Genomic DNA, 26689 nt, shown 5'->3' with positions numbered 1-26689 from the left:
CTCTCCTTCTGTCTTTTACTCTCTCCTTCTCTGTCTCTCTCTCTCCTCTTTTACTCTCTCCTTCTCTGTCTTTCTCTATCCTTCTCTTTTACTCTCTCTCCTTCTCTGTCTCTCTCTATCCTTCTCTTTTACTCTCTCTCCTTCTCTGTCTCTCTCTATCCTTCTCTTTTACTCTCTCCTTCTCTGTCTCTCTCTCCTTCTCTGTTACTCTCTCTCCTTCTCTGTCTCTCTCTCCTTCTCTGTTACCCTCTCTCCTTCTTCGTTCACTCTATATTCTCTCTCCGTTTCCATAGTAAATGACAGATGAGCTGTTGTGATGATGTTAAAGCTCCACTCCCTCCTCTCCTCCTCTCCTTCCCCCTTTGTAATCTTCTTCCCTAGCTTACTACTCTTCTAGCTTCCCCACTACTCATTTCTTCCTCCTTCTATCCATTCCTCCTCCACCCTCCACTCCACACCTCTCCTCTCTACTCCTCTCCATCTCTCTTCTCTACTGTGCTCCTCTTCATCTCTGCTCCTTTCCTCCCTTCCCCTTTCTGCTCCTCGTCCCCCCCCCCCCCTCCACCCCCTAACCCTAAGATTTCTGTTGATACTTTTTCTCTGGGTCTTTAGGATTTACATCCTCCAACCAGTTGTCGTGGTGACAGGTTTATCCCTGCGTCTAAACATTCTGAGCGGAGCTCTCACTCCATCGTTCACCTCCTCTCATCCTCCCGTCCTCTCATCCTCCCCTCCTGGCCCCAACCCCTTCCCCAGCATAAACACTGAGAACATGACAGAAACCAGTCACTCTGAGAGGAGGGATGGGGCCACTGGAATTCCCTATCCTTCTAGAAACCACGGGGTGCTATACAGAACCTTAGGAATATATACAGGACCACTGAGGGCTTTGTAGAATAAGGTCTTAGAATCATTAAGTTGTATAGAGAACAATTGCATGTTATACAGAACCATATGGTTGTCTATAGAAATACAGTGTGGTTCTATACAAAACCCCTCTGTACATCTGTAGGAACTCTGCAATTCCGTCCAGGTTCCATTTTGAATCCTGTTCAAATGTGTAAAAAAATACCTGCAACAAATTAGGTTTTTATAAACAGCACCAAAGGGAGCTGAAGAGAATTCTGTCTGAACGCATGAGCTTTGTCTGTTGATACGGAGGTTTAAATAGTTGACATAAAAGCTTAGTTTGTTGTTACAAAGGCTTTCATCATTAAAACAAAGGCTCTTGTAAAGTACCTAGGGTATAGACTTCAGGAAGTCTTATTAGAAGAGGAGCTGGGAGGCCTCCTGGTTATACAGGCTGGAGGTGATGGGGTCTCCTGGTTATACAGGCTGGAGGTGATGGGGTCTCCTGGTTATACAGGCTGGAGGTGATGGGGTCTCCTGGTTATACAGGCTGGAGGTGATGGGGTCTCCTGTCCTGGTTATACAGGCTGGAGGTGATGGGGTCTCCTGGTTATACAGGCTGGAGATGATGGGGTCTCCTGGTTATACAGGCTGGAGATGATGCTGGAGGTGATGGGGTCTCCTGGTTATACAGGCTGGAGATGATGCTGGAGGTGATGGGGTCTCCTGGTTATACAGGCTGGAGATGATGCTGGAGGTGATGGGGTCTCCTGGTTATACAGGCTGGAGATGATGCTGGAGGTGATGGGGTCTCCTGGTTATACAGGCTGGAGATGATGCTGGAGGTGATGGGGTCTCCTGGTTATACAGGCTGGAGATGATGCTGGAGGTGATGGGGTCTCCTGGTTATACAGGCTGGAGATGATGCTGGAGGTGATGGGGTCTCCTGGTTATACAGGCTGGAGATGATGCTGGAGGTGATGGGGTCTCCTGGTTATACAGGCTGGAGATGATGCTGGAGGTGATGGGGTCTCCTGGTTATACAGGCTGGGGATGATGCTGGAGGTGATGGGGTCTCCTGGTTATACAGGCTGGGGAGGATGCTGGAGGTGATGGGGTCTCCTGGTTATACAGGCTGGAGATGATGCTGGAGGTGATGGGGTCTCCTGGTTATACAGGCTGGAGATGATGCTGGAGGTGATGGGGTCTCCTGGTTATACAGGCTGGGGATGATGCTGGAGGTGATGGGGTCTCCTGGTTATACAGGCTGGAGATGATGCTGGAGGTGATGGGGTCTCCTGGTTATACAGGCTGGAGATGATGCTGGAGGTGATGGGGTCTCCTGGTTATACAGGCTGGGGATGATGCTGGAGGTGATGGGGTCTCCTGGTTATACAGGCTGGAGATGATGCTGGAGGTGATGGGGTCTCCTGGTTATACAGGCTGGGGATGATGCTGGAGGTGATGGGGTCTCCTGGTTATACAGGCTGGAGATGATGCTGGAGGTGATGGGGTCTCCTGGTTATACAGGCTGGGGATGATGCTGGAGGTGATGGGGTCTCCTGGTTATACAGGCTGGAGATGATGCTGGAGGTGATGGGGTCTCCTGGTTATACAGGCTGGAGATGATGCTGGAGGTGATGGGGTCTCCTGGTTATACAGGCTGGAGATGATGCTGGAGGTGATGGGGTCTCCTGGTTATACAGGCTGGGGATGATGCTGGAGGTGATGGGGTCTCCTGGTTATACAGGCTGGAGATGATGCTGGAGGTGATGGGGTCTCCTGGTTATACAGGCTGGAGATGATGCTGGAGGTGATGGGGTCTCCTGGTTATACAGGCTGGAGATGATGCTGGAGGTGATGGGGTCTCCTGGTTATACAGGCTGGAGATGATGCTGGAGGTGATGGGGTCTCCTGGTTATACAGGCTGGAGATGATGCTGGAGGTGATGGGGTCTCCTGGTTATACAGGCTGGAGATGATGCTGGAGGTGATGGGGTCTCCTGGTTATACAGGCTGGAGATGATGCTGGAGGTGATGGGGTCTCCTGGTTATACAGGCTGGAGATGATGCTGGAGGTGATGGGGTCTCCTGGTTATACAGGCTGGGGATGATGCTGGAGGTGATGGGGTCTCCTGGTTATACAGGCTGGAGATGATGCTGGAGGTGATGGGGTCTCCTGGTTATACAGGCTGGGGATGATGCTGGAGGTGATGGGGTCTCCTGGTTATACAGGCTGGAGATGATGCTGGAGGTGATGGGGTCTCCTGGTTATACAGGCTGGAGATGATGCTGGAGGTGATGGGGTCTCCTGGTTATACAGGCTGGGGATGATGCTGGAGGTGATGGGGTCTCCTGGTTATACAGGCTGGGGATGATGCTGGAGGTGATGGGGTCTCCTGGTTATACAGGCTGGAGATGATGCTGGAGGTGATGGGGTCTCCTGGTTATACAGGCTGGAGATGATGCTGGAGGTGATGGGGTCTCCTGGTTATACAGGCTGGGGATGATGCTGGAGGTGATGGGGTCTCCTGGTTATACAGGCTGGAGATGATGCTGGAGGTGATGGGGTCTCCTGGTTATACAGGCTGGGGATGATGCTGGAGGTGATGGGGTCTCCTGGTTATACAGGCTGGAGATGATGCTGGAGGTGATGGGGTCTCCTGTCCTGGTTATACAGGCTGGAGGTGATGGGGTCTCCTGGTTATACAGGCTGGAGATGATGGGGTCTCCTGGTTATACAGGCTGGAGATGATGCTGGAGGTGATGGGGTCTCCTGGTTATACAGGCTGGAGATGATGCTGGAGGTGATGGGGTCTCCTGGTTATACAGGCTGGAGATGATGCTGGAGGTGATGGGGTCTCCTGGTTATACAGGCTGGAGATGATGCTGGAGGTGATGGGGTCTCCTGGTTATACAGGCTGGAGATGATGCTGGAGGTGATGGGGTCTCCTGGTTATACAGGCTGGAGATGATGCTGGAGGTGATGGGGTCTCCTGGTTATACAGGCTGGAGATGATGCTGGAGGTGATGGGGTCTCCTGGTTATACAGGCTGGAGATGATGCTGGAGGTGATGGGGTCTCCTGGTTATACAGGCTGGGGATGATGCTGGAGGTGATGGGGTCTCCTGGTTATACAGGCTGGGGATGATGCTGGAGGTGATGGGGTCTCCTGGTTATACAGGCTGGAGATGATGCTGGAGGTGATGGGGTCTCCTGGTTATACAGGCTGGAGATGATGCTGGAGGTGATGGGGTCTCCTGGTTATACAGGCTGGGGATGATGCTGGAGGTGATGGGGTCTCCTGGTTATACAGGCTGGAGATGATGCTGGAGGTGATGGGGTCTCCTGGTTATACAGGCTGGAGATGATGCTGGAGGTGATGGGGTCTCCTGGTTATACAGGCTGGGGATGATGCTGGAGGTGATGGGGTCTCCTGGTTATACAGGCTGGAGATGATGGGGTCTCCTGGTTATACAGGCTGGGGATGATGCTGGAGGTGATGGGGTCTCCTGGTTATACAGGCTGGAGATGATGCTGGAGGTGATGGGGTCTCCTGGTTATACAGGCTGGGGATGATGCTGGAGGTGATGGGGTCTCCTGGTTATACAGGCTGGAGATGATGCTGGAGGTGATGGGGTCTCCTGGTTATACAGGCTGGAGATGATGCTGGAGGTGATGGGGTCTCCTGGTTATACAGGCTGGAGATGATGCTGGAGGTGATGGGGTCTCCTGGTTATACAGGCTGGGGATGATGCTGGAGGTGATGGGGTCTCCTGGTTATACAGGCTGGAGATGATGCTGGAGGTGATGGGGTCTCCTGGTTATACAGGCTGGAGATGATGCTGGAGGTGATGGGGTCTCCTGGTTATACAGGCTGGAGATGATGCTGGAGGTGATGGGGTCTCCTGGTTATACAGGCTGGAGATGATGCTGGAGGTGATGGGGTCTCCTGGTTATACAGGCTGGAGATGATGCTGGAGGTGATGGGGTCTCCTGGTTATACAGGCTGGAGATGATGCTGGAGGTGATGGGGTCTCCTGGTTATACAGGCTGGAGATGATGCTGGAGGTGATGGGGTCTCCTGGTTATACAGGCTGGAGATGATGCTGGAGGTGATGGGGTCTCCTGGTTATACAGGCTGGGGATGATGCTGGAGGTGATGGGGTCTCCTGGTTATACAGGCTGGAGATGATGCTGGAGGTGATGGGGTCTCCTGGTTATACAGGCTGGGGATGATGCTGGAGGTGATGGGGTCTCCTGGTTATACAGGCTGGAGATGATGCTGGAGGTGATGGGGTCTCCTGGTTATACAGGCTGGAGATGATGCTGGAGGTGATGGGGTCTCCTGGTTATACAGGCTGGGGATGATGCTGGAGGTGATGGGGTCTCCTGGTTATACAGGCTGGGGATGATGCTGGAGGTGATGGGGTCTCCTGGTTATACAGGCTGGAGATGATGCTGGAGGTGATGGGGTCTCCTGGTTATACAGGCTGGAGATGATGCTGGAGGTGATGGGGTCTCCTGGTTATACAGGCTGGGGATGATGCTGGAGGTGATGGGGTCTCCTGGTTATACAGGCTGGAGATGATGCTGGAGGTGATGGGGTCTCCTGGTTATACAGGCTGGAGATGATGCTGGAGGTGATGGGGTCTCCTGGTTATACAGGCTGGGGATGATGCTGGAGGTGATGGGGTCTCCTGGTTATACAGGCTGGAGATGATGCTGGAGGTGATGGGGTCTCCTGGTTATACAGGCTGGGGATGATGCTGGAGGTGATGGGGTCTCCTGGTTATACAGGCTGGAGATGATGCTGGAGGTGATGGGGTCTCCTGGTTATACAGGCTGGGGATGATGCTGGAGGTGATGGGGTCTCCTGGTTATACAGGCTGGAGATGATGCTGGAGGTGATGGGGTCTCCTGGTTATACAGGCTGGAGATGATGCTGGAGGTGATGGGGTCTCCTGGTTATACAGGCTGGAGATGATGCTGGAGGTGATGGGGTCTCCTGGTTATACAGGCTGGGGATGATGCTGGAGGTGATGGGGTCTCCTGGTTATACAGGCTGGAGATGATGCTGGAGGTGATGGGGTCTCGTAGCTGGAGATCCACACGCCTGGGTGAAGACAACCAGACTGGCCTGTGAATAATTCAGTGCGGCTTCTCTTAGACACACACACATATTCTCACACTAACAGCGTTTACATGCACACACACACACACACACACACACACACACACACACACACACACACACACACACACACACACACACACACACACACACACACACACACACACACACACACAGTAGCACAGGTCCAGGTCTCTGTATGTGACACTGTTAGTGTGTTAACGGTGTTTGAAGCAGACATCTCTCAGCATGCTGTCAAGTCTGACATCAAACCCTTGGAAGAACTGTTCAGGACTGCCTCTAGAAACCTCATATCTATTAAACATTGCCCCTAAATAGACTGCCTCTCAAATAGACTGCCTCCATAACATGCTGCCTTTAGGCTAGTACATTTGCCATTACAAGGTTATTTCAATAACTTTCTGCCTCTATAACATTATGCCCCTAGAACAATATATCTCTATAATATTCTGCCTCTGTAACATCCTGCCTCCACTAAAGTAACATTCTGCCTCTATATTCTCCATCGCATGCTGACTGGCAAGGTGATGGCAAGGTTAGAGTCGGCATGTTGGTTACAGTGTGATAGTGGCTAGCTAGGTTCACCCCAAGGTCCTCCTGTGGAGATACACCGCTATCATATCACTCCACAGTCCTCTGACTGTCAGTCCCCTGGTCTCTCTACACATCCCTATGCAGTCATGGTGTGTTCCGATCTCTCGTGCGCTCAGAAGGGAGTGTAAAAGCTTTGCTTCGGTCTAGTCAGATCGGATCTGTCACCCAATCCACGCAACGTCACAGCAGTTACCCTGCCATCGCAATCGATCCATCTCTCTGTATCTCCACTCTGCCGTGCATGAGTCTCCCCGTGGGGACGACGCTTCGGGGGGCCGGCAGCAGCGGGGCTGGTCTGGTTCGGGACGGCAAAGGAGGGGCGGTGGCGAGGGAGCGCGGGAGCCTGTGGATGCCAGAGGCACGCGTGACGTGGCAAATCGCTGCAATTGCTAACTGTATTTGGAGAGTGACGGGCTGGCGCGCTCACGGGATACCGCAGAGAGGGGGAGGGAGGGGAATCGAATTTGAGGCGGTGAAGCTCTTCATTAGCGGAGTTACATCCGCGGGGACTTGAGTGGGAGAGACGGGGTTTTCGTTGAAGAAACGGCAAGATATCTCTGTCTACGCGGCTGGCACCACATCGGCTTCAGGGATGTAGTCGAAGCGGGAAGAGCTCTGCACTACCGAGCTCGTGAACATGAAGAAACATTCGGCCAGGGTTTCCCCGTTGTCTGCCTGCAACAGCCCGGTGCTCACCTTAACAAAAGTTGAAGGTAGGTAGAGCGCGTGAAATCACTGTTCCGGTCACCGTGGAACTAAGAGTGGGCTTCGGGTTTCTTATTTCTGCGGTTAGCACGACTGTTGCCATGTCGCCCGTTCACATTTATAAGAGTTAGTCAGACATGGTTTTGGGAATAAGAGATCCGCTTTGAGACAGCGGTTAACTTGTCATCGGACTGATACCGTGCGAGACGGTATGTGGAATGGGGACCAGAAAGCTACGAAGAAGCGCGCGTTAGGTTACCATCTACAGTGATTTTTAGAATGCGCGAGAGAGAATCTCCGCCAATAAATTATAGCCTGCCCTACGCTCACAGAACCGCGCGTTAAAATACTTTTGTCGTGTAGCATACACATTTATTAGTAGTGAGAAAAGTAGAAAATGCATTATGACTCGATCCGTTTAATTTTTTGACCTGTCAGTCATAAATAGTAATTGTAATGTCACACCAACACAGGAGGGGAACCGGAGCCGGTAAACGAGTCACGGTTGGCTATGCTTTGTAATGATGCGTGAAATAAGCGCTGTGAACTGTGTTGTGTAATTTTCTGGTGTCTCCTTCTGAGTGGGGACCGATGAAGTTGTTATTGCAGTAAAGTAGGAACTCCCAACCCCCACCGTCCTGCCTTTCCTAAACACACACACTCACACACGCACACACACTCGCACACACACACTCGCACACACACTCGCACACACACACTCGCACACACACACTCGCACACACACACTCGCACACACTCGCACACACACACTCGCACACACACACACTCGCACACACACTCACACACTCGCACACACACACTCGCACACACACACTCGCACACACACACTCGCACACACACACACACACTCGCACACACACTCGCACACACACACACTCGCACACACACACTCGCACACACACTCGCACACACACACTCGCACACACACACTCGCACACACACACTCGCACACACACTCACACACTCGCACACACACACTCGCACACACACACACACACTCGCACACACACACACACACACACACTCGCACACACACTCACACAGCATCATACCCTTCACCCCACCCACCCTCCCCAGGGGCCTTTTGATAATCATGCTAAACAAACACAGTACAGCACAACATCCCACTGTAGCACTGGCTGCCTGTGTGTGTGTGTGTGTCCCTCTGTTTGTTTGTGGCACACACACACAGAGGGACACACACACACACACAAGCCCTGTGTGTGCCAGTGTCACTGGCTGCCTGTGTGTGTGTGCCTGCTTGTACTGTACTGTTAGTGTGTGTGTCCACGAGTAATTGGACCGTGAACTCTAGCAGTATACAAGCTGATAGACCCTGAAACGCTGCCTTTCTCGTCCACTCTGCAAATCCTCATCCCCTATGCTGGCCTCATCCACACTGCCCTCATCCACACTGCCCTCATCCACACTGCCCTCCTCATCCTCACTGTGCTCCTTGTGTGAGAGAGGGATAGACAGAGTTTTTGAGAGAAAAAGAGTATGTGTGTGTGAGAGAGAGCGAGAGTTTTAAAGATTGAGAGTGTGTGTGAGAGAGGGAGAAGGAGAGTGTGTGAGAGAAAAAGAGGGAGAGAGTGTGGGTGAGAGAGGGAGAAGGAGAGTGTGTGAGAGAAAGAGGGAGAGAGTGTGTGAGAGAGGGAGAAGGAGAGTGTGTGAGAGAAAGAGGGAGAGAGTGTGGGTGAGAGAGGGAGAAGGAGAGTGTGTGTCCTGATCACAGGAGCACACAGGAAGCTCGCATTTCCGATTGGGGTCATTTGTAGGGGACACACTAATTATGTCTTCCCCTCCACAGCTGTGTGTGTGTGTGGGGGGGGGGGATGAGAGTGTGTGTGTGAGCGTGTGTATGTTAGGGTGTGTGAGTGTGGAGGGGGGGTGAGAGTGTGTGAGTGAGCGTGTGCATGTTAGTGTGTGTGTGTGTGGGGGGGGGGGGGGTGAGAGTGTGTGTGTTAGGGTGTGTGTGTGTGTGTGGTACAGTGAGCAACTCATGTGCACATGAGTGTGTTTAGTGTGACTGTGATGTTGTAGGGTTGGGTATTGTTTGGATTTTGATGAAACCGGTGCCAAAACAATACTGTTTAAACGGTTCCAATACCCAAACTCAAAAGATCCCAAAGCGACGGTGGAAGAGGCTTTTTCATTTAAACTCGTCTGCCATGTTCTTCGACTTTCCGTGTTGTTGTTCCGACTTGCATTCATGTGAATTTTCTCAGTCGGGAAATTATTTTTAGGATTATTCTGACATCACATGAATGCAGTATAATTTAACTAGCGATCATGTTCGGTGATGATGCTTCTTCCGTCCGTTACGGAGTACCAGAGGGCAAATATTTAAATTGACAGCTCAGGCATTTAAGTGGCACCGAAATGAGGCACCAAAATCTGCGTTCTGATTCGGTCCAGGACATATAGTTCATTTAGGTACCGGTGCCATATTAGCACCGAGTTACGGTACCCAACCCTAGCGATGTTGCGGTGTTTATGCCTGTGTGGCCTACGAAGCAGTGTGTGTGTGAGTGTGTGTGTGTGAGTGTGTGTGTGTGAGTGTGTGTGTGTTTCTCAAAGCTCAATCTCTGAATGTTATGTTTGTATTCTTGAATCACCTTCCAGACAGAATTGTTTAAAACACTGCAGTTACTGGGTGTGTGTGTCTGTGTGTGTCTCAACGCTGTGCCGTCTTCCCATCCTGTCTTTGATATCTCTACACACTGCCCAGATACGTGTGTGTGTGTTCCACTCAGACATCTGAAGAGCTGTCTCAGTAGCTTCCCCTCTCTGTTGTTTTAGAACTGGCTCTTTATACCCAACTCACAGGCCCACTGAGATAAACACACACACACAGGCAGGCAGACAGGCAGACAGGCAGGCAGGCAGGCACACAGGCAATGAAAAATGAAGGATTTGAACAGCTGCCTATTTATGAGCTGCAAAAAAGCAATGACATGCTCAGAGCTGTGACCAACATGATGGTGCAGCAGTCGCATAACAGCCTGTCACCTGGATCTGGGTCTGGATCTGGGTCTGGATCTGGGTCTGGATCTGGGTCTGGGTAGAGCAGAATAGAGAACATAGGAGAGCAGAGTAGAGTAGTAGTGTAGAGTAGAGCAGAGTAGAGTAGAGCACAGTAGAGTAGAATAGAGTAGAGAGAACATAGAAGAGCAGAGTAGAGCACAGTAGAGTAGAACATAGTAGAGTAGAGTAGAATAGAGTAGAGAGAAAATAGGAGAGCAGAGTAGAGCACAGTAGAGTAGAGCATAGTAGAGTAGAGCACAGTAGAGTAGAGTAGAATAGAGCGGAGAGAACATGGGAGAGCAGAGTAGAGCATATGAAGAAGCAGTAACAGATGTAAGCAGCTCTGAATCCTCCACTACCCTTGATTGGTCAGGATAGACTGATTGTGATTGGTCAGGATTGATTCGATTTGATTGGTCCTCTGGGTTTTTCTGACATACATGACCTCTCTGCAGACGACCCAGCAGACAACCCTCTCCCCTCTCCTCCTCTCCTCCTCCTCTCCTCTCTCTTCCCTTTCTCCTCTCCTCTCCTCACCCTGACATACAGGATTGTGTGTCATTGTCTGCTAAATGCTGGAATTATGGGCGTGTTCCGACAGGGTCTGGTTACCTCGACCACAGCTCTTATCAATAGCCACGACAACTGATCCTGTCTGTTTACAAACTGATTTATTAGACTGTCTCACCTGTGTGTAGTGTATATGCACACACACACAAGCATACACACATACCCACGGTGATGAGTGTGTGTGGGTGGGAGGGGGGTGGAGGAGGGGGGGTGGAGGAGGAGGGTGATGAGTGTGTGTGGGTGGGGGGGTGGAGGAGGAGGGTGATGAGTGTGTGTGGGTGGGAGGGGGGTGGAGGAGGAGGGTGATGAGTGTATGTGGGTGGGGGGGTGGAAGAGGAGGGTGATGAGTGTGTGTGGGTGGGTGGTGGAAGAGGAGGGTGATGAGTGTGTGTGGGTGGGGAGGAGGAGGGTGATGAGTGTGTGGAGGGTGGAGGAGGAGGGTGATGAGTGTGTGTGGGTGGGGGGTGGAAGAGGAGGGTGATGAGTGTGTGTGGGTGGGTGGGGGGGTGGAGGAGGAGGGTGATGAGTGTGTGTGGGTGGGAGGGGGGGTGGAGGAGGAGGAGCGTGATGAGTGTGTGTGGGTGGGGGGGGTGGAGGAGGGTGATGAGTGTGTGTGGGTGGAGGGTGGAGGAGGAGGGTGATGAGTGTGTGTGGGTGGGGGGGTGGAGGAGGGTGATGAGTGTGTGTGGGTGGGGGGGGTGGAGGAGGGTGATGAGTGTGTGTGGGTGGAGGGTGGAGGAGGAGGGTGATGAGTGTGTGTGGGTGGGGGGGGTGGAGGAGGAGGGTGATGAGTGTGTGTGGGTGGAGGAGGAGGGTGATGATTGTGTGTGGGTGGAGGGTGGAGGAGGAGGGTGATGAGTGTGTGTGGGTGGGGGGGGTGGAGGAGGAGGGTGATGAGTGTGTGTGGGTGGGAGGGGGGTGGAGGAGGAGGGTGATGAGTGTGTGTGGGTGGGGGGGTGGAGGAGGAGGGTGATGAGTGTGTGTGGGTGGGGGGGGGGGTGGAGGAGGAGGGTGATGAGTGTGTGTGGGTGGAGGAGGAGCGTGATGAGTGTGTGTGGGTGGGAGGGGGGTGGAGGAGGAGGGTGATGAGTGTGTGTGGGTGGGGGGGGGGTGGAGGAGGGTGATGAGTGTGTGTGGGTGGGGGGGGTGGAGGAGGAGGGTGATGAGTGTGTGTGGGTGGGAGGGGGGTGGAGGAGGAGGGTGATGAGTGTGTGTGGGTGGGGGGGGGTGGAGGAGGGTGATGAGTGTGTGTGGGTGGGTGGTGGAAGAGGAGGGTGATGAGTGTGTGTGGGTGGGGAGGAGGAGGGTGATGAGTGTGTGTGGGTGGAGGGTGGAGGAGGAGGGTGATGAGTGTGTGTGGGTGGGTGGGGGGGTGGAGGAGGAGGGTGATGAGTGTGTGTGGGTGGGAGGGGGGGGTGGAGGAGGAGCGTGATGAGTGTGTGTGGGTGGGGGGGGGTGGAGGAGGGTGATGAGTGTGTGTGGGTGGAGGGTGGAGGAGGAGGGTGATGAGTGTGTGTGGGTGGGGGGGTGGAGGAGGGTGATGAGTGTGTGTGGGTGGGGGGGGGTGGAGGAGGGTGATGAGTGTGTGTGGGGGGGGGTGGAGGAGGAGGGTGATGAGTGTGTGTGGGTGGAGGAGGAGGGTGATGAGTGTGTGTGGGTGGAGGAGGAGGGTGATGAGTGTGTGTGGGTGGAGGGTGGAGGGTGATGAGTGTGTGTGGGTGGAGGAGGAGCGTGATGAGTGTGTGTGGGTGGGAGGGGGGTGGAGGAGGAGGGTGATGAGTGTGTGTGGGTGGGGGGTGGAGGAGGAGGGTGATGAGTGTGTGTGGGGGGGGGGTGGAGGAGGAGGGTGATGAGTGTGTGTGGGTGGAGGAGGAGGGTGATGAGTATGTGTGGGTGGGGGGGAGGGAGACGGAAGCAATCACTCTGAGGTGCGTGGTGCAATCTTATGATGAATAGCATAGAATGAAATGATTGAAAGAAGGTATGGATAAATGAATGAATATCTTAGTGGGGGCTTTACATCTGTGTTATTGTGCTGCAGTGGTTGATAGAAGGGACTAGAAACACAATTTGTAATAAATCCTGAATGTACAGAGCTTGTATGGAACACTGCTGTTTCAGTAGGCCTTCTTCATGAGTCAGCATTCATCTACGTTTATTTTCCGCTCAGTAGCATTTTATAGGATGTCGGGTGACCCAGGTGACACCTGTCTTCCTGGTGAGGATGATGAATCTAGTTCTCTATACTCACAGCTGAGAGGTGGAGATGACTGTTATTCTCCAGGGGTGGGGGGGGGTGGGGGGGGGGGGGGGGGGGTAGGTGGAGATGGGGAGGGGGGAGACTTGATTTTAGAAGTTTTAAAAGGGACAGGGCTCATCTGCAGGACTGTGAAAGTGCCATGTTTAGACAGCTGGCAGCTCCCTGAGACAGCACTCTAAAACCCTTTTTGAACTGAGCACACACACGGACACTCCCCCGCTCCAGGATGGTGGGAAGGCTCAGAGCAAGGTTATGTAAGGAGTGTGAACCTCCTGGGTCGTCCTGGCCTAGCACAGAGGGGATGGGGGGGAGGCAGAATGGAACAGAGGGAGGGAAGGATTGACAGAGCAGGGGAAGTACAGCCAGGGAGAGGCAGGGGGCAGGACATGGAGGTAGGGGGAGTCAGGGAGAGGTAGGGAGAGGAAGGGAGAGGTAGGGAGAGGAAGGGAGAGGAAGGGAGAGTCAGAGAGAGGTAGGGAGAGGAAGGGAGAGGAAGGGAGAGTCGGGGGGAGGTAGGGAGAGGAAGGGAGAGTCAGGGGGAGGTAGTGGGAGGTAGGGAGAGTAACAGGGAACTAGTCGGAGGTATGGGGCAGGACATGGAGGTAGGGGGAGTCAGGGGGAGGTAGGGGGAGTCAGGGGGAGGTACAGGGCAGGACATGGAGGTAGGGGGAGTCAGGGGGAGGTAGGGGGAGTCAGGAAGAGGTACAGGGCAGGACATGGAGGTAGGGGGAGTCAGGGGGAGGTAGGGGGAGTCAGGGGGAGGTACAGGGCAGGACATGGAGGTAGGGGGAGTCAGGGGGAGGTAGGGGGAGTCAGGAAGAGGTACAGGGCAGGACATGGAGGTAGGGGGAGTCAGGGGGAGGTAGGGGGAGTCAGGGGGAGGTACAGGGCAGGACATGGAGGTAGGGGGAGTCAGGGGGAGGTAGGGGGAGTCAGGGGGAGGTACAGGGCAGGACATGGAGGTAGGGGGAGTCAGGGGGAGGTAGGGGGAGTCAGGGGGAGGTACAGGGCAGGACATGGAGGTAGGGGGAGTCAGGGGGAGGGAACAAGCGTGTGTTTGGGTAAACATTATAAGGTAACACCTGTGGAGTACACCCATCTATTACTGTGACAAGGGAAGGCACGGCCACCCTCCTAAACATTGATCTGTAGGGAGAGAGCTGGCACGCACGCCAGTCTGTCATGCTGCCAGCCCAGCCTCAGCCCTGAGGGGGGGAGGGGGAGGGGGGAGAGGAGGTAGAGGAATGAAAGATGAAAGATGCCTTGCCAAGTGCTGAGTAACCACTGCCTCTTGGCAGTTACACACTGGTAAACACACACACGCTCACCACAGACACACATTCACACACACACCACAGACACACATTCACACACACACAACAGACACACATTCACACACACACCACACACACCACAGACACACATTCACACACACACCACACACACCACAGACACACATTCACACAAACCACAGACACACATTCACACACACACCACAGACACATTCACACACACACCACAGACACACATTCACACACACATTCACACACACCACAGACACACATTCACACACACCACAGACACACATTCACACACACCACAGACACACATTCACACACACCACAGACACACATTCACACACACACCACACACACCACAGACACACATTCACACACACCACAGACACACATTCACACACACCACAGACACACATTCACACACACACCACAGACACACATTCACACGCTCACCACAGACACACATTCACACACACCACAGACACACATTCACACACACACACCACAGACACACATTCACACACACACCACAGACACACATTCACACACACACCACACACACCACAGACACACATTCACACACACACCACACACACCACAGACACACATTCACACACACCACAGACACACATTCACACACACACCACAGACACACATTCACACACACCACAGACACACATTCACACACACCACAGACACACATTCACACACACACCACAGACACACATTCACACACACCACAGCCACACATTCACACACACCACAGACACACATTCACACACACCACAGACACACATTCACACACACACCACAGACACCACAGACACACATTCACACACACACTGTGGCCACCGCTGAGAGACACGCAGGCGTGACACATGGACAAAAAGACTGCAGGGAGGGTCTATTCAAAAGGTAAACTAGAAATGAAAAGAACCACAGAATGTTCCTTCTCTGAGGGAGTCATCCGGCTTGTCTCTCTGGGACCAGAGACTGGCCCGGCCATGGAGCAGGAGGCACAACACCTTGCCCAGCAACACAACACCTTAACAACACAGCACCTTGCCCAGCAACACAACACCTTAACAACACAGCACCTTAACCAGCAACACAACACCTTAACAACACAGCACCTTAACCAGCAACACAACACCTTTACAACACAACACTTTAACCAGCAACACAACACCTTAACAACACAGCACCTTAACCAGCAACACAACACCTTTACAACACAACACCTTTACAACACAAAATCTTTACATCACAACACATTAACCAGCAGCACAACACCTTTACAACACAAAACCTTAACCAGCAACACAACAGCTTAACCAACAGCACAGCCTTCTGGTGAGAGTAGAGATGCTTATCCAGCTTCCTTCCTGTCTGCTCTGCTCCTTAGTAGAGGACCTGTGTGTTCATTAGAGGATAGCTACGACGTATCCGCTGCAACACACACACACACACACACACCCACACACACACACCCACACACACACACATGTAAGGCTGGGTGACACCCTGCCCCCACCTCTCATATGCTAAAATCTGGAGTTGCTCGACAGGGTCTCAACTTGATGGCTCTCGCACCCCATTGTGTAACTTACTGTAGCATTGCTAGACATATGTTGATAAGGGTCAAGATTTGGTCTGATTGGTTGTTCTTGGGAATTGTGAAGCATTGTTCTGTGGATTCTTGATCTCCTGAGATCTTCTCCTCAGCTCTGGCTTGTCCTTGTACTCCTCCTTCCTCACCTCTTGTTGTCTCTCTTGTTTACAGTAATCATGGTAGCATAGGTAAAAGTTAACCTTCATTTTTTAACATGTTTGCCTTGTAATTTATTTAATTTATTTGCAATGTTATTAAATGTTTATTTAACCTTACTTTGACCATTCTTGCTCTGATTTAACCCATAGACTCAAATAACTGTAATTCCATTGGTATTGGCATAATTTGGTTCATGTAAGACACTGTTCAGTTTCCCATCTTCCTTTAAACCATAGGGGAATTAGTTTTGGTTGGTTGGCCAATATTTAACCCCCTACACACACACAAACAGTACATATGCGGCCACTCTCTCCTTCCTCTCTTTCTTCCTCTCTTATCTCTTCTCTCGTTGGGTGACATGCGGTGTGTTGCCGTGTCACTGGTCAATCAGACCAGTCAGTGCAGAGCCCTCATCCCCAACATCTGCTCATCCTGCTGATCAGGGATCCATAACACACACACACATATGCACTGTCTCTGTCTCTCTCTCTCTCACACACATATTCTCTCTCTCTCTCTCTCTCTCTCTCTCTCTCTCTCTCTCTCTCTCTCTCTCTCTCTCTCTCTCTCTCTCTCTCTCTCTCTCTCTCTCTCTCTCTCACACACAAACACACACATATGCACTGTCTCTCTCTCTCTCACACACACACACACACACACACACATGCACTATCTCTCTCACACACACCCACACAATCTTTCGCTCTCTCTCTCTCACACACACACACACACACACACACATGCACTATCTCTCTCACACACACCCACACACTCTTTCGCTCTCTCTCTCTCACACGCACACACACACACATGCTCTCTCTCTCTCACACGCACACACACACATATGCTCTCTCACACGCACACACATATGCAAACACACATGCATAAACACACGCACACACTGGCACCAGAAGTCTTGGAGGGTGAAGGAGACTGGGAAAGGAGAGGGAGGGATGGGAGGATGGAGGGAGGGAGGGAGGGAGGAGAGGATGGAGGGAGAGAGGGAAGATGGAGGGAGGGAGGGAGGGAGGAGAGGATGGAGGGAGAGAGGGAAGATGGAGGGATGGAGGGAGAGAGGGAAGAGGGAGGGAGGGAGGGCGGGAGGATGGAGGGAGGGAGAGAGGGAAGATGGAGGGAGGGAGGGAGGAGAGGATGGAGGGCGGGAGGATGGAAGGAGGAAAGCAGGGACAGTATCACATATCTCCCCTGTCCCCTGGGTCTGTGGGTCAACCTGACCTGCAGCCTGTCTGTGTAGTTGACGTGTCCTACAACAAGACTCTCTCCTTCTCTCCATGTCACTTTCTATCTCCTTCCTCTCTCTCCCTCTCTCTCTCTCTCTCCCTCTCTCCCTCTCTCTCCCTCTCTCTGTCTCCCTCTCTGTCTCCCTCTCTGTCTCCCTCTCTCTTCTCAGCCTCTGTCTGACAGCTTGTTGACTGACAGGCTGGTTTAGCCTGGCCCTTGACAGCTGAGTCCCTCTGCTGTCTGCCCTCCTGTCTGTCTGTCTGTCTGTCTGTCTGTCTGTCTGTCTGTCTGTCTGTCTGTCTGTCTGCCCTCCTGTCTCTTAGCCAGTCTGTCCTCCTGCCTGTCTGTCTGTTAGCCAGTCTGTCCTCCTGTCTGTCTGTCCTCCTGTCTGTCTGTTAGCCAGTCTGTCCTCCTGTCTGTCTGTCTGTTCGCCGGTCTGTCCTCCTGTCTGTCTGTCCTCCTGTCTGCCTGTCCTCCTGTCTGTCTGCCTGTCTGTCTGTCTGTCTGCCCTCCTGTCTCTTAGCCAGTCTGTCCTCCTGTCTGTCTGTCTGTCCTCCTGTCTGTCTGTTCGCCGGTCTGTCCTCCTGTCTGTCTGTCCTCCTGTCTGCCTGTCCTCCTGTCTGCCTGTCTGTCTGTCTGTCTGTTAGCCGGTCTGTCCTCCTGTCTGTCAGCCTGTCTCTCAGTATGTATGTATGTTCTTCCTATTCTTATGCCCCTAGTTGCACAGTTGTACATGCAACCCCAATTTTTTTTTTGATACAGCGTGTACCATTTATTGCACAGTAATGTTTGCTCAATTATGTCATAGCAGGTGTTCCTAGCTCCACAGCTCAGCCTATCATGTTCTTCCCTGACCTGCTACCCTGCCTGTGTGCTGACGGTTGATTGGATGGCCCAAGGTCACCTGGGATTGGGCTCTCCATATTCATGAGCACCAAGGCAAGGCAGGTTTGGTAGACCAGTAGACAACAGTTGAAACCCAGACAGACCCTGGTACATAACAGTGGATTTAAATAAAGAAAAAGTACTAGAAAACAGCAATAGAGTTTAGTCAGCCTCAATAGACAGTAGACAGCAGAATCCTGTAGACAGCAGTAGACTCCAGTAGACAGCAGTAGACTCCAGTAGACAGCAGTAGACTACAGTAGACAGTAGACTCCAGTAGACAGTATGATGAGAGTGGATATCAGTTGAGCTAGTGAGTTTGCTGCTTGTCTCGGTGATTGATCTGTTTACTCCTCTGAGGCATCACAGTGCTTTACCGGAGGTGTGTGTGTGTGTTTGTGTGCGTTTGTCTCACCTCTGACTGATGTCCCTAGAGCAAATTCCTCCTGACAGTCATATGGCAGATGCCCCCCCCCCCCCCTGCACACACACCACCACTTTCACTCCAGGAGGCAGGGGAAGAGAAAGGGAGGAAGAGAGAAAAGGAGTGAGGGAGGGAAAGAAAAGAAGGGGGAGAGAGAAAGGGAGGAGGGAGGGATGAAGGAGAAAGAGGGGGTTGGTGGAGAGAGAGGGTGGGAAGGATGGAAGAGAGAGAGGGGTGTAGAGCGATGGACAGAGGGGTTTAGGGAGGGGAGGGGTGTAGGAGAGAGAGGGGGATAGGGAGGGAAGGAGATAGGGAGGGATGGAGGAGAGAGAGGGGGATGGGGAGGGATGGAGGAGAGAGAGGGGGATGGGGAAGGATGGAGGAGAGAGAGGGGGATAGGGAGGGAAGGGGAGAGAGAGGGGGATAGGGAGGGAAGGGGAGAGAGAGGGGGATAGGGAGGGAAGGGGAGAGGCCGAGGGATGTGAGGTGTGAAAGCAGGGAGTTGATAGGTCTGGAGAAAGAGGGAGGGGAAGAGAAAGGGAGGAAGAGAGACAAGTAGTGAGGGAGGGAAAGAAAGAAAGAAAGAAAAGAAGAAAAGAAGGGGAAGAGAGAAGGGAAGGGGTGAGGGCGGTAGAGAAAGGGAGGGAGGGAGATAAAGGAAGGTAGAGAGGCAACGTAAAGAAAGGAAGGAAGACAGAGGGAGGAAGAGAGAAAAAAGGAGAGAGAGGGGGAGGGAAATAAGAGGGTAGGAAAGCATGGGCAGAGAGTCATGGATGCGAAGGAACAAAAAGGAGAAGTACATTAAAGATGGAAAGGGAGAGTGACAGTTAAACAGAGAGAGAAGGAGAGAGAGAGAAAGAGGATTGGGAGCATGGAGAGTGAGAGAGAGGGGAATGGGTGCAGGGAGCGAGCGAGAGAGGGAGAGGAAAAGGAAAGAGAGAAAAAGAGGATTGGGAGCATGGAGAGTGAGAGAGAGGGGAATGGGTGCAGGGAGCGAGCGAGAGAGGGAGAGGAAAAGGAAAGAGAGAGAGAGGGCAGGCATGGTTGAGCTGGCAGGTTGGGTATTTGCAGCAATCAGCAGGAGAAATCTGCACTGCAGAGACTTCCAAATGAGAGAGAACAGGACAGGAGAGGATGGGAGAGGAGAGAAATTATCATTATCTCCTCACCTGTTACCTTCAGGACCAGGTCATCATCTCCTCACCTGTTAGCCTTAGGACCAGGTCATCATCTCCTCACCTGTTACCTTCAGGACCAGGTCATCATCTCCTCACCTGTTAGCCTCAGGACCAGGTCATAATCTCCTCACCTGTTACCTTCAGGACCAGGTCATCATCTCCTCACCTGTTAGCCTCAGGACCAGGTCATCATCTCCTCACCTGTTAGCCTCAGGACCAGGTCATCATCTCCTCACCTGTTAGCCTCAGGACCAGGTCATCATCTCCTCACCTGTTAGCCTCAGGACCAGGTCATCATCTCCTCACCTGTTACCTTCAGGACCAGGTCATCATCTCCTCACCTGTTAGCCTCAGGACCAGGTCATCATCTCCTCACCTGTTAGCCTCAGGACCAGGTCATCATCTCCTCACCTGTTACCTTCAGGACCAGGTCATCATCTCCTCACCTGTTAGCCTCAGGATTTGATGTATACTCCGGGTCCCCCACAGTGTGGCGGGGTTACTGCCTGTATGCCTTTGATGCAGAGTGAAGTGGGAGGAGCTGTGTGGGGTCATGGATGTTTTGGAGGAGAGAGAGAGAGAGAGAGAGAGAGAGAGAGAGAGAGAGAGAGAGAGAGAGAGAGAGAGAGAGAGAGAGAGAGAGAGAGAGAGAGAGAGAGAAGAAGAAGAGAAGAGTGGAGCGGGTGAGAGATGAGAGAGGAGCAGAGTGGAGCAGAGGAGAGAGGAGCAGAGTGGAGCAGGGGAGAGAGGAGAGTGGAGCAGGGGAGAGAGGAGAGTGGAGCAGGGGAGAGAGGAGTGGAGAGGAGGATGGTGAGTGATGGAGAGGACGAGGAGAGGTGTCAGACTGGGACTATGACTATCCCACTAGAGACTAGCTAGACTGAGACACCAAGACCCAGAGGTGAAACAGGTTAGACCCAGAGGTGAAACAGGTTAGACCCAGAGGCATGTCTCTGCTCACCAAGGACGTCTCCAGAACATTTAACTGAGAGTCCAGCTTTCCTCTGCTGGAGAAAGAGGGGGGCGTGGGGGGGGGGGGATCAATTGTATACTGATCTGGAGATGCCCTTGAGGAAGAGCATAAATAGATAATATCAGATCGAGCAAGCACAATAGATCTGACTAAACTGCTGTGTTTGTGTGTGTGTGTGTGTCTTTGAGTGTGTTGGTGGTAGTGAGAAATCACACACCAGGCTATTCGCTGTTCTTACCTCATACAGCATTTCATCTGTCTCACAAACACTTTTCAAATTTTCCATTTGATTCATTTAGCGGAGGCTTGCATCCATGGCGACATGCAAACACACAGAAGAGCTTTAACATCTAACAGCCAAGGAACGCTCTGGGTTTCAACAGACATGATGTCAACCCCTCACCTGTTGAAGGTGTGTGTAGTAACGCTGGCTGGATTCAGCTGGCTCAGCACCTCATCTCTCCATGCAGAATATATGAATGTTTAATTTAATTTATTTAAGGAAGATATCAGAAAAGGGCTTCGGATGAATAGGAGTGGAGCCGTGTGTGCAGGGATGGCTCTCAGGGTAAACCTCAGCTCTCAGGAAAAAACCTGACCTGTTCAATTTGGCCAGCTTTAGACTGGAGAGGGCTAGTCCAGGTTAAGACTGGAGAGGGTTAGGCCAGGTTTAGACTGGAGAGGGTTAAGCCAGGTTTAGACTGGAGAGGGTTAAGCCAGGTTTAGACTGGCAGACGATGCAAATGTATGTGATCAACGAGGTCACACTAAGTAATTGTATCCATTAAGGACCCTCTTGGTGAACAGGGTGTTTAAGTACATGCCCAGGGGTAGAGTCATCAACGTTCAGCTGTTTCTACCTTCAGTGTCTCCACACCTGGCCTGAAGACTCCTAGTCTGAGCCTACAGGGAATCCTAATCTGTTTATGTCATAACTTCCTGTGCAGGGACCCAGGGACTGCAGTGAGAACAGAACTGTCAGACTTCACACCAGGAAGTCTGAAAGGGCGTAGCTCTGATAGGGTGTAGCTCTGTACCGGGCCTCCCTGTTTGCTGATAGGCTGACAAGCAGCCTCCCTTGGTGCTCATTGGCTGGCCGACAGCCTCCCTGCCTACTGATTGGCTGGCTGCCAGCAACCCTGGGAGTTGATTGTTTGGCTAGCGTCTGTGTGTGGGAGATTAGCCCATGCTGCAGTACAGAGCGCAGGCCAGACTCCCAGTATGAGGGACGGAGGCTCTGGAAGGACAAACTGGGCGGCTGGGATCACAGATGACCTTCAGCACCACGACACAGACAGCTCAGAATAGAGAAACCCAACTCCCTGTGTGATCTCTGTGTTAAAGTGTGTGTGTGTGTGTGTGTGTGTGTGCATGTGTTATGGCCTGTGTGTGTATGTGCGTGTGTTTCCATTCCTCGTGATCACCTCCAGAGCCTGGGGGTCTAGGTCTGTTTGTTAAAGACAACAAAGACAGCCTCAGTCAGACAGCGTATGCTGCCAGACATACAGATGAACCTGTGATAACCTGTGTAACCTGCCCGCTCCACCATCAACTGCCCTCTCCACCCCCCTCCCCTACACCCTCCACCCTCCCCTGCCCACCAGCCTCTCCTGCTGCCCTCCACCCTGGACAAAATCTGGAAATTCAATTTGTTATGCCTTAGTACCAAGAAGGATGGAGAGATGAGAGAGAGTAAGGAAGGATGGAGGAATGAGCGAGGGGAAGGAAAGATGGAGAGGTGGGAGATGGAGGGATAGAGAGATGGAGGAAGGGGAAGGAAGGAGGGTTGAGGAGATGGAGATTTAAAGAGGGAAATGTAGAGGCCGAGAGCTGGAATAGAGGAAGAATGAAGAGATTGATGTGGCTGTGGATGATAGGACCCCTGTGGTACTGTCGTTATCACAGCTGAAAACACCATCAAGGAGATACCTCATCCTGCTGGGGGGGGACGGGGAAGACATAGACACACACACAGACACACACACAGACACACACACAGACACACACACAGACACACACACAGACACACACACAGACCCACACACAGGAATACACACTTGTCTTACTTAGCCTTACAACCAAACACATCAGATAATACATTTTGTTCAGTGTTGAATAATGATCCTCGTGTTGTCCTGCTGGGCCTTATCTTACGGCTTACTGACTTACTGACTGGCTGGCTTACTGACTTACTGACTGGCTGGCTGGCTGGCTGGCTGGTTGACAAGCTGACTGGCTGGCTGATTGACAAGCTGATTGTCTGTCTGTCTGTCTGGCTGATTGACAAGCTGACTTATTTGCTGGCTGGCTGGCTGGCTGAAAGACTGGCTTGATGTTTTACTGGCTGTCTGACAGACTGACTTGTTGGTTGGCTGGCTGACATAATGTCTGATTGGCTGGCTGATTGACAACCTGACTTATTAGCTGGCTGGCTGCCTGATTGGCAACCTGACTTATTAGCTGGTTGGCTTGGTGATTGACTAGCTGGCTGGCTGGCTTGCTGGCTGATTGGCTGGCTGGCTGATTGACAAGCTGACTCATTTGCTGGTTGTCTGACTTAATGTCTGAATTAGTACAAATAAATTAGTTTTAGAAGCAGTAGTAGAGCAGATCGTAAAAATGGTGAACATGCAGATGTCAAAATATATTTATAAAGAATTTATATTTATTTTAAGTAAATATTAACAATATTAACAAATTAAATTATGTATTGGATATGAAATATGATTTGTTTCAGTGAACAAAATGAAATGGTCTAACTCAGAGAAAGACAGAAACTATCCTTGGGTCAAGCTAACAGAGTTGAGTCTAGTAATGGAATCTAAATACAGAATATGTAGTCAATGATGAACTTCCTTTTCAAATCCAAAACATAGCTCACGCTAAGACAGGGAGAGGAGAGCGTCAGATTGTAGCTACGTCTGATCAGGGTTGATCAACATGAGTTAGAGGCCTCTGTTCATGTCCGAGGCTCATTTGAAGAAGGTCTTTACAAAGGACGAATAACCAAGTATTTGGCTGCAGGGATGGTGAGACTGAGTCTGTGTGACTTCAGTCAGAGTTCACAATGAGGATTTAGTTTTGGAATTTCTTTGAAAAAAGTCTTTATGACGCCTGGACTGTTGTTTGAGGAAACTCAGGTTAGCAGCGTGTCTTGGCGAGATCCTTCGTAATGTAGGAGGTGATTGGTCAGAGAGAAATCGGGTCGAGAAATCCAGAGGCCAAGAGCGGTATTGCAGACAGAGATTTCAACTATAGCTCGCAACATATTGGAAGACATTTTTGGAGCTGTGAACTTAGTTAAAAAAAATTAACTATGAACTGAACTAGTTCATGTAGAAAGTGAACTTTCCCAACACTGTTCGTCATTACCTAGCATATTGATTACTTGGTAAACTGAAGCCATGTTCATTTTAATACCAAGTTTATTTGTATACAGTAGACTAACTTTTTACAGCAGTGAGAGTAGGATTTATGTATGTCCACACAAACGTTGTATTATAAATGTTTGCATGCATGTCTGATTATGACAAGGTAAATACAGTTAAATTACCCCAAAATTTCCAGTTTATTCCTGTTAATTCCCATATATTCCCGTTAATTCCCGTGGAAAGTTTCCAACTTTGAATATTCCCGGAATTTTGCAACCCTATGTAGATACCAAGGATGACTAGGGTTGGGTATCGTTTGGGTTTTTACAATACCGGTGCCACATCGATACTTTTAAAACGGTTGCGGTGCCTGAACGGTGCCTGAACCAATACCTTAATACCTCAACCAAGTTCTTTTTTTTGCCACAAAATAATAAATAAATACATATATAATATATGTGAGATGACAATATGTGCTTTGCTGATAGCAAGCACACTATAGTAATGTTAATGGGATTAGATTTAAAGGAAGGTGAATAGTATGTGTAATATAGGGAATGGCACAGGGTTTGAACTGTTTTCTATTTGTGGAAACACATCTGGTAATTTTTTTATATACAGTAATCTGTCTGTGTGTGTCTACCTGTCTGTATGTTTCTTCCTGTGTGTGTCTACTTGTGTGTTTACCTGTGTGTGTGTGTGCGTATACCTGTGTGTGTGTGTAACTGTGTCCCCCCAGGAGAAGACAGGCCTAGGGAGAGCGTGGTCGGCACATCAGAAGGCCAGCCGGCGCCAGGCGTGCCGGGGGTGGAGTCAGCCACGGGGAGGCGGAGACTGCGCTGCTGTGTCCGGGTGACGGCGCTGCAGGTGCGCAAGGCGCTGTGGGGCGTCGCCATGGTGATATGCGTGTGCTCGTCGTGGGCGGGAGCCACCCAGCTGGCCAAGCTGACGTTCAGGCGGTTCGATGCTCCGTTCACCCTCACCTGGTTCGCCACCACCTGGAACAGCCTGTTCTTCCCCCTGTACTACGCCGGACACGTCTGCAAGAGCAGCGAGAAGCAGACGCCCAGACAGAGACTCAGGTGAGCAGGACAGGACCCAGACACCCAGACAGAGACGCAGGTGAGCAGGACAGGACCCAGACACCCAGACAGAGACTCAGGTGAGCAGTACAGGACCCAGACAGACAGAGACTCAGGTGAGTAGGACAGGACCCAGACACCCAGACAGAGACTCAGGTGAGCAGGACAGGACCCAGACATCCAGACAGAGACTCAGGTGAGCAGGACAGGACCCAGACGCCCAGACAGAGACTCAGGTGAGCAGGACAGGACCCAGACGCCCAGACAGAGACTCAGGTGAGCAGGACAGGACCCAGACGCCCAGACAGAGACTCAGGTGAGCAGGACAGGACCCAGACGCCCAGACAGAGACTCAGGTGAGCAGGACAGGACCCAGACGCCCAGACAGAGACTCAGGTGAGCAGGACAGGACCCAGACGCCCAGACAGAGACTCAGGTGAGCAGGACAGGACCCAGACACCCAGACAGAGACTTGGGGTGCACTTGATTTGTGTCACCTGTTAAGGCCAGGGCTTTGCAGGAGCGTTGAGAGGCCGTGTGAACGTCCTTGTTTATCCCAACAGACGGATGTTTGATCCAGACCAAATCAACTAAACAAAAAACAACTTTAACAGAGCTTGTTAAAGTTTCTCTCTAAAGTGCGTGACTGAGAAAATATTTTTTTTTTTGCAACGTCACCACTTCGGTTGCGATGGAGAAACGGCCTACTGGCTGGGGGAAGGCCGGGGGGGAAGGTGGGGGGGAGGAGGAAGGGGTGGAGGGTGGGGGGTTGGTGCACTTCTGTTGGAGAAATTCCTTATCTCAGCAACCTACTGGGGGTTGAGAGGGAGGGAGGAAGAGAGAAGAGAATAGTCAGAGGATGAGGGAGGGGTTGAGAGGGAGGGAGGAAGAGAGAAGAGAATAGTCAGAGGATGAGGGAGGGGTTGAGAGGGAGGGAGGAAGAGAGAAGAGAATAGTCAGAGGATGAGGGAGGGGTTGAGAGGGAGGGAGGAAGAGAGAAGAGAATAGTCAGAGGATGAGGGAGGATGACAGAGGCAGATATAGAGGATGAGAGGAGGGAGGATGTTGTGAAGAGGGGAGGGAGGGAGGATGTTGTGAAGAGGGGATTGCCTCTAGTTAAGATGCTCCTCACGCTCCTCACTGTACTGATCTGCTCTGAAGACTGCAGGGATATGGGACTCCCTCTCTCCCCTGCACTCCCCTCTCTCTCTTCTCTCTCTCTACTGCACTCCCCTTTCTCTCTCTCTCCTCTGCACTCCCCTTGATTAACTTGTCAAGTCTGCAG

General features: G+C 51.7%; 1 protein-coding gene across 3 annotated transcripts in view; it reads left to right on the top strand.

The window, feature by feature from the left end:
• The window catches only part of slc35f3b (solute carrier family 35 member F3b), a 70438-nt gene that overhangs the window by 32920 nt on the left and 10829 nt on the right, over positions 1-26689 (top strand). The window contains exons 1-2 of one of the 3 annotated variants that reach the window (XM_067236764.1): positions 7235-7310; positions 25062-25404. In XM_067236764.1, the coding sequence (XP_067092865.1) occupies positions 7235-7310; positions 25062-25404 (419 nt within the window). Of the gene's footprint in view, positions 1-7234; positions 7311-25061; positions 25405-26689 lie in introns of those variants that run through there. The other 2 variants (XM_067236762.1, XM_067236763.1) reach the window with 2 other exon arrangements.

Source organism: Osmerus mordax, chromosome 5 (assembly GCF_038355195.1).
Source record: "Osmerus mordax isolate fOsmMor3 chromosome 5, fOsmMor3.pri, whole genome shotgun sequence".
Lineage (NCBI taxonomy): Eukaryota > Metazoa > Chordata > Actinopteri > Osmeriformes > Osmeridae > Osmerus > Osmerus mordax.
This window is presented reverse-complemented; position numbering and strand designations above follow the sequence as displayed.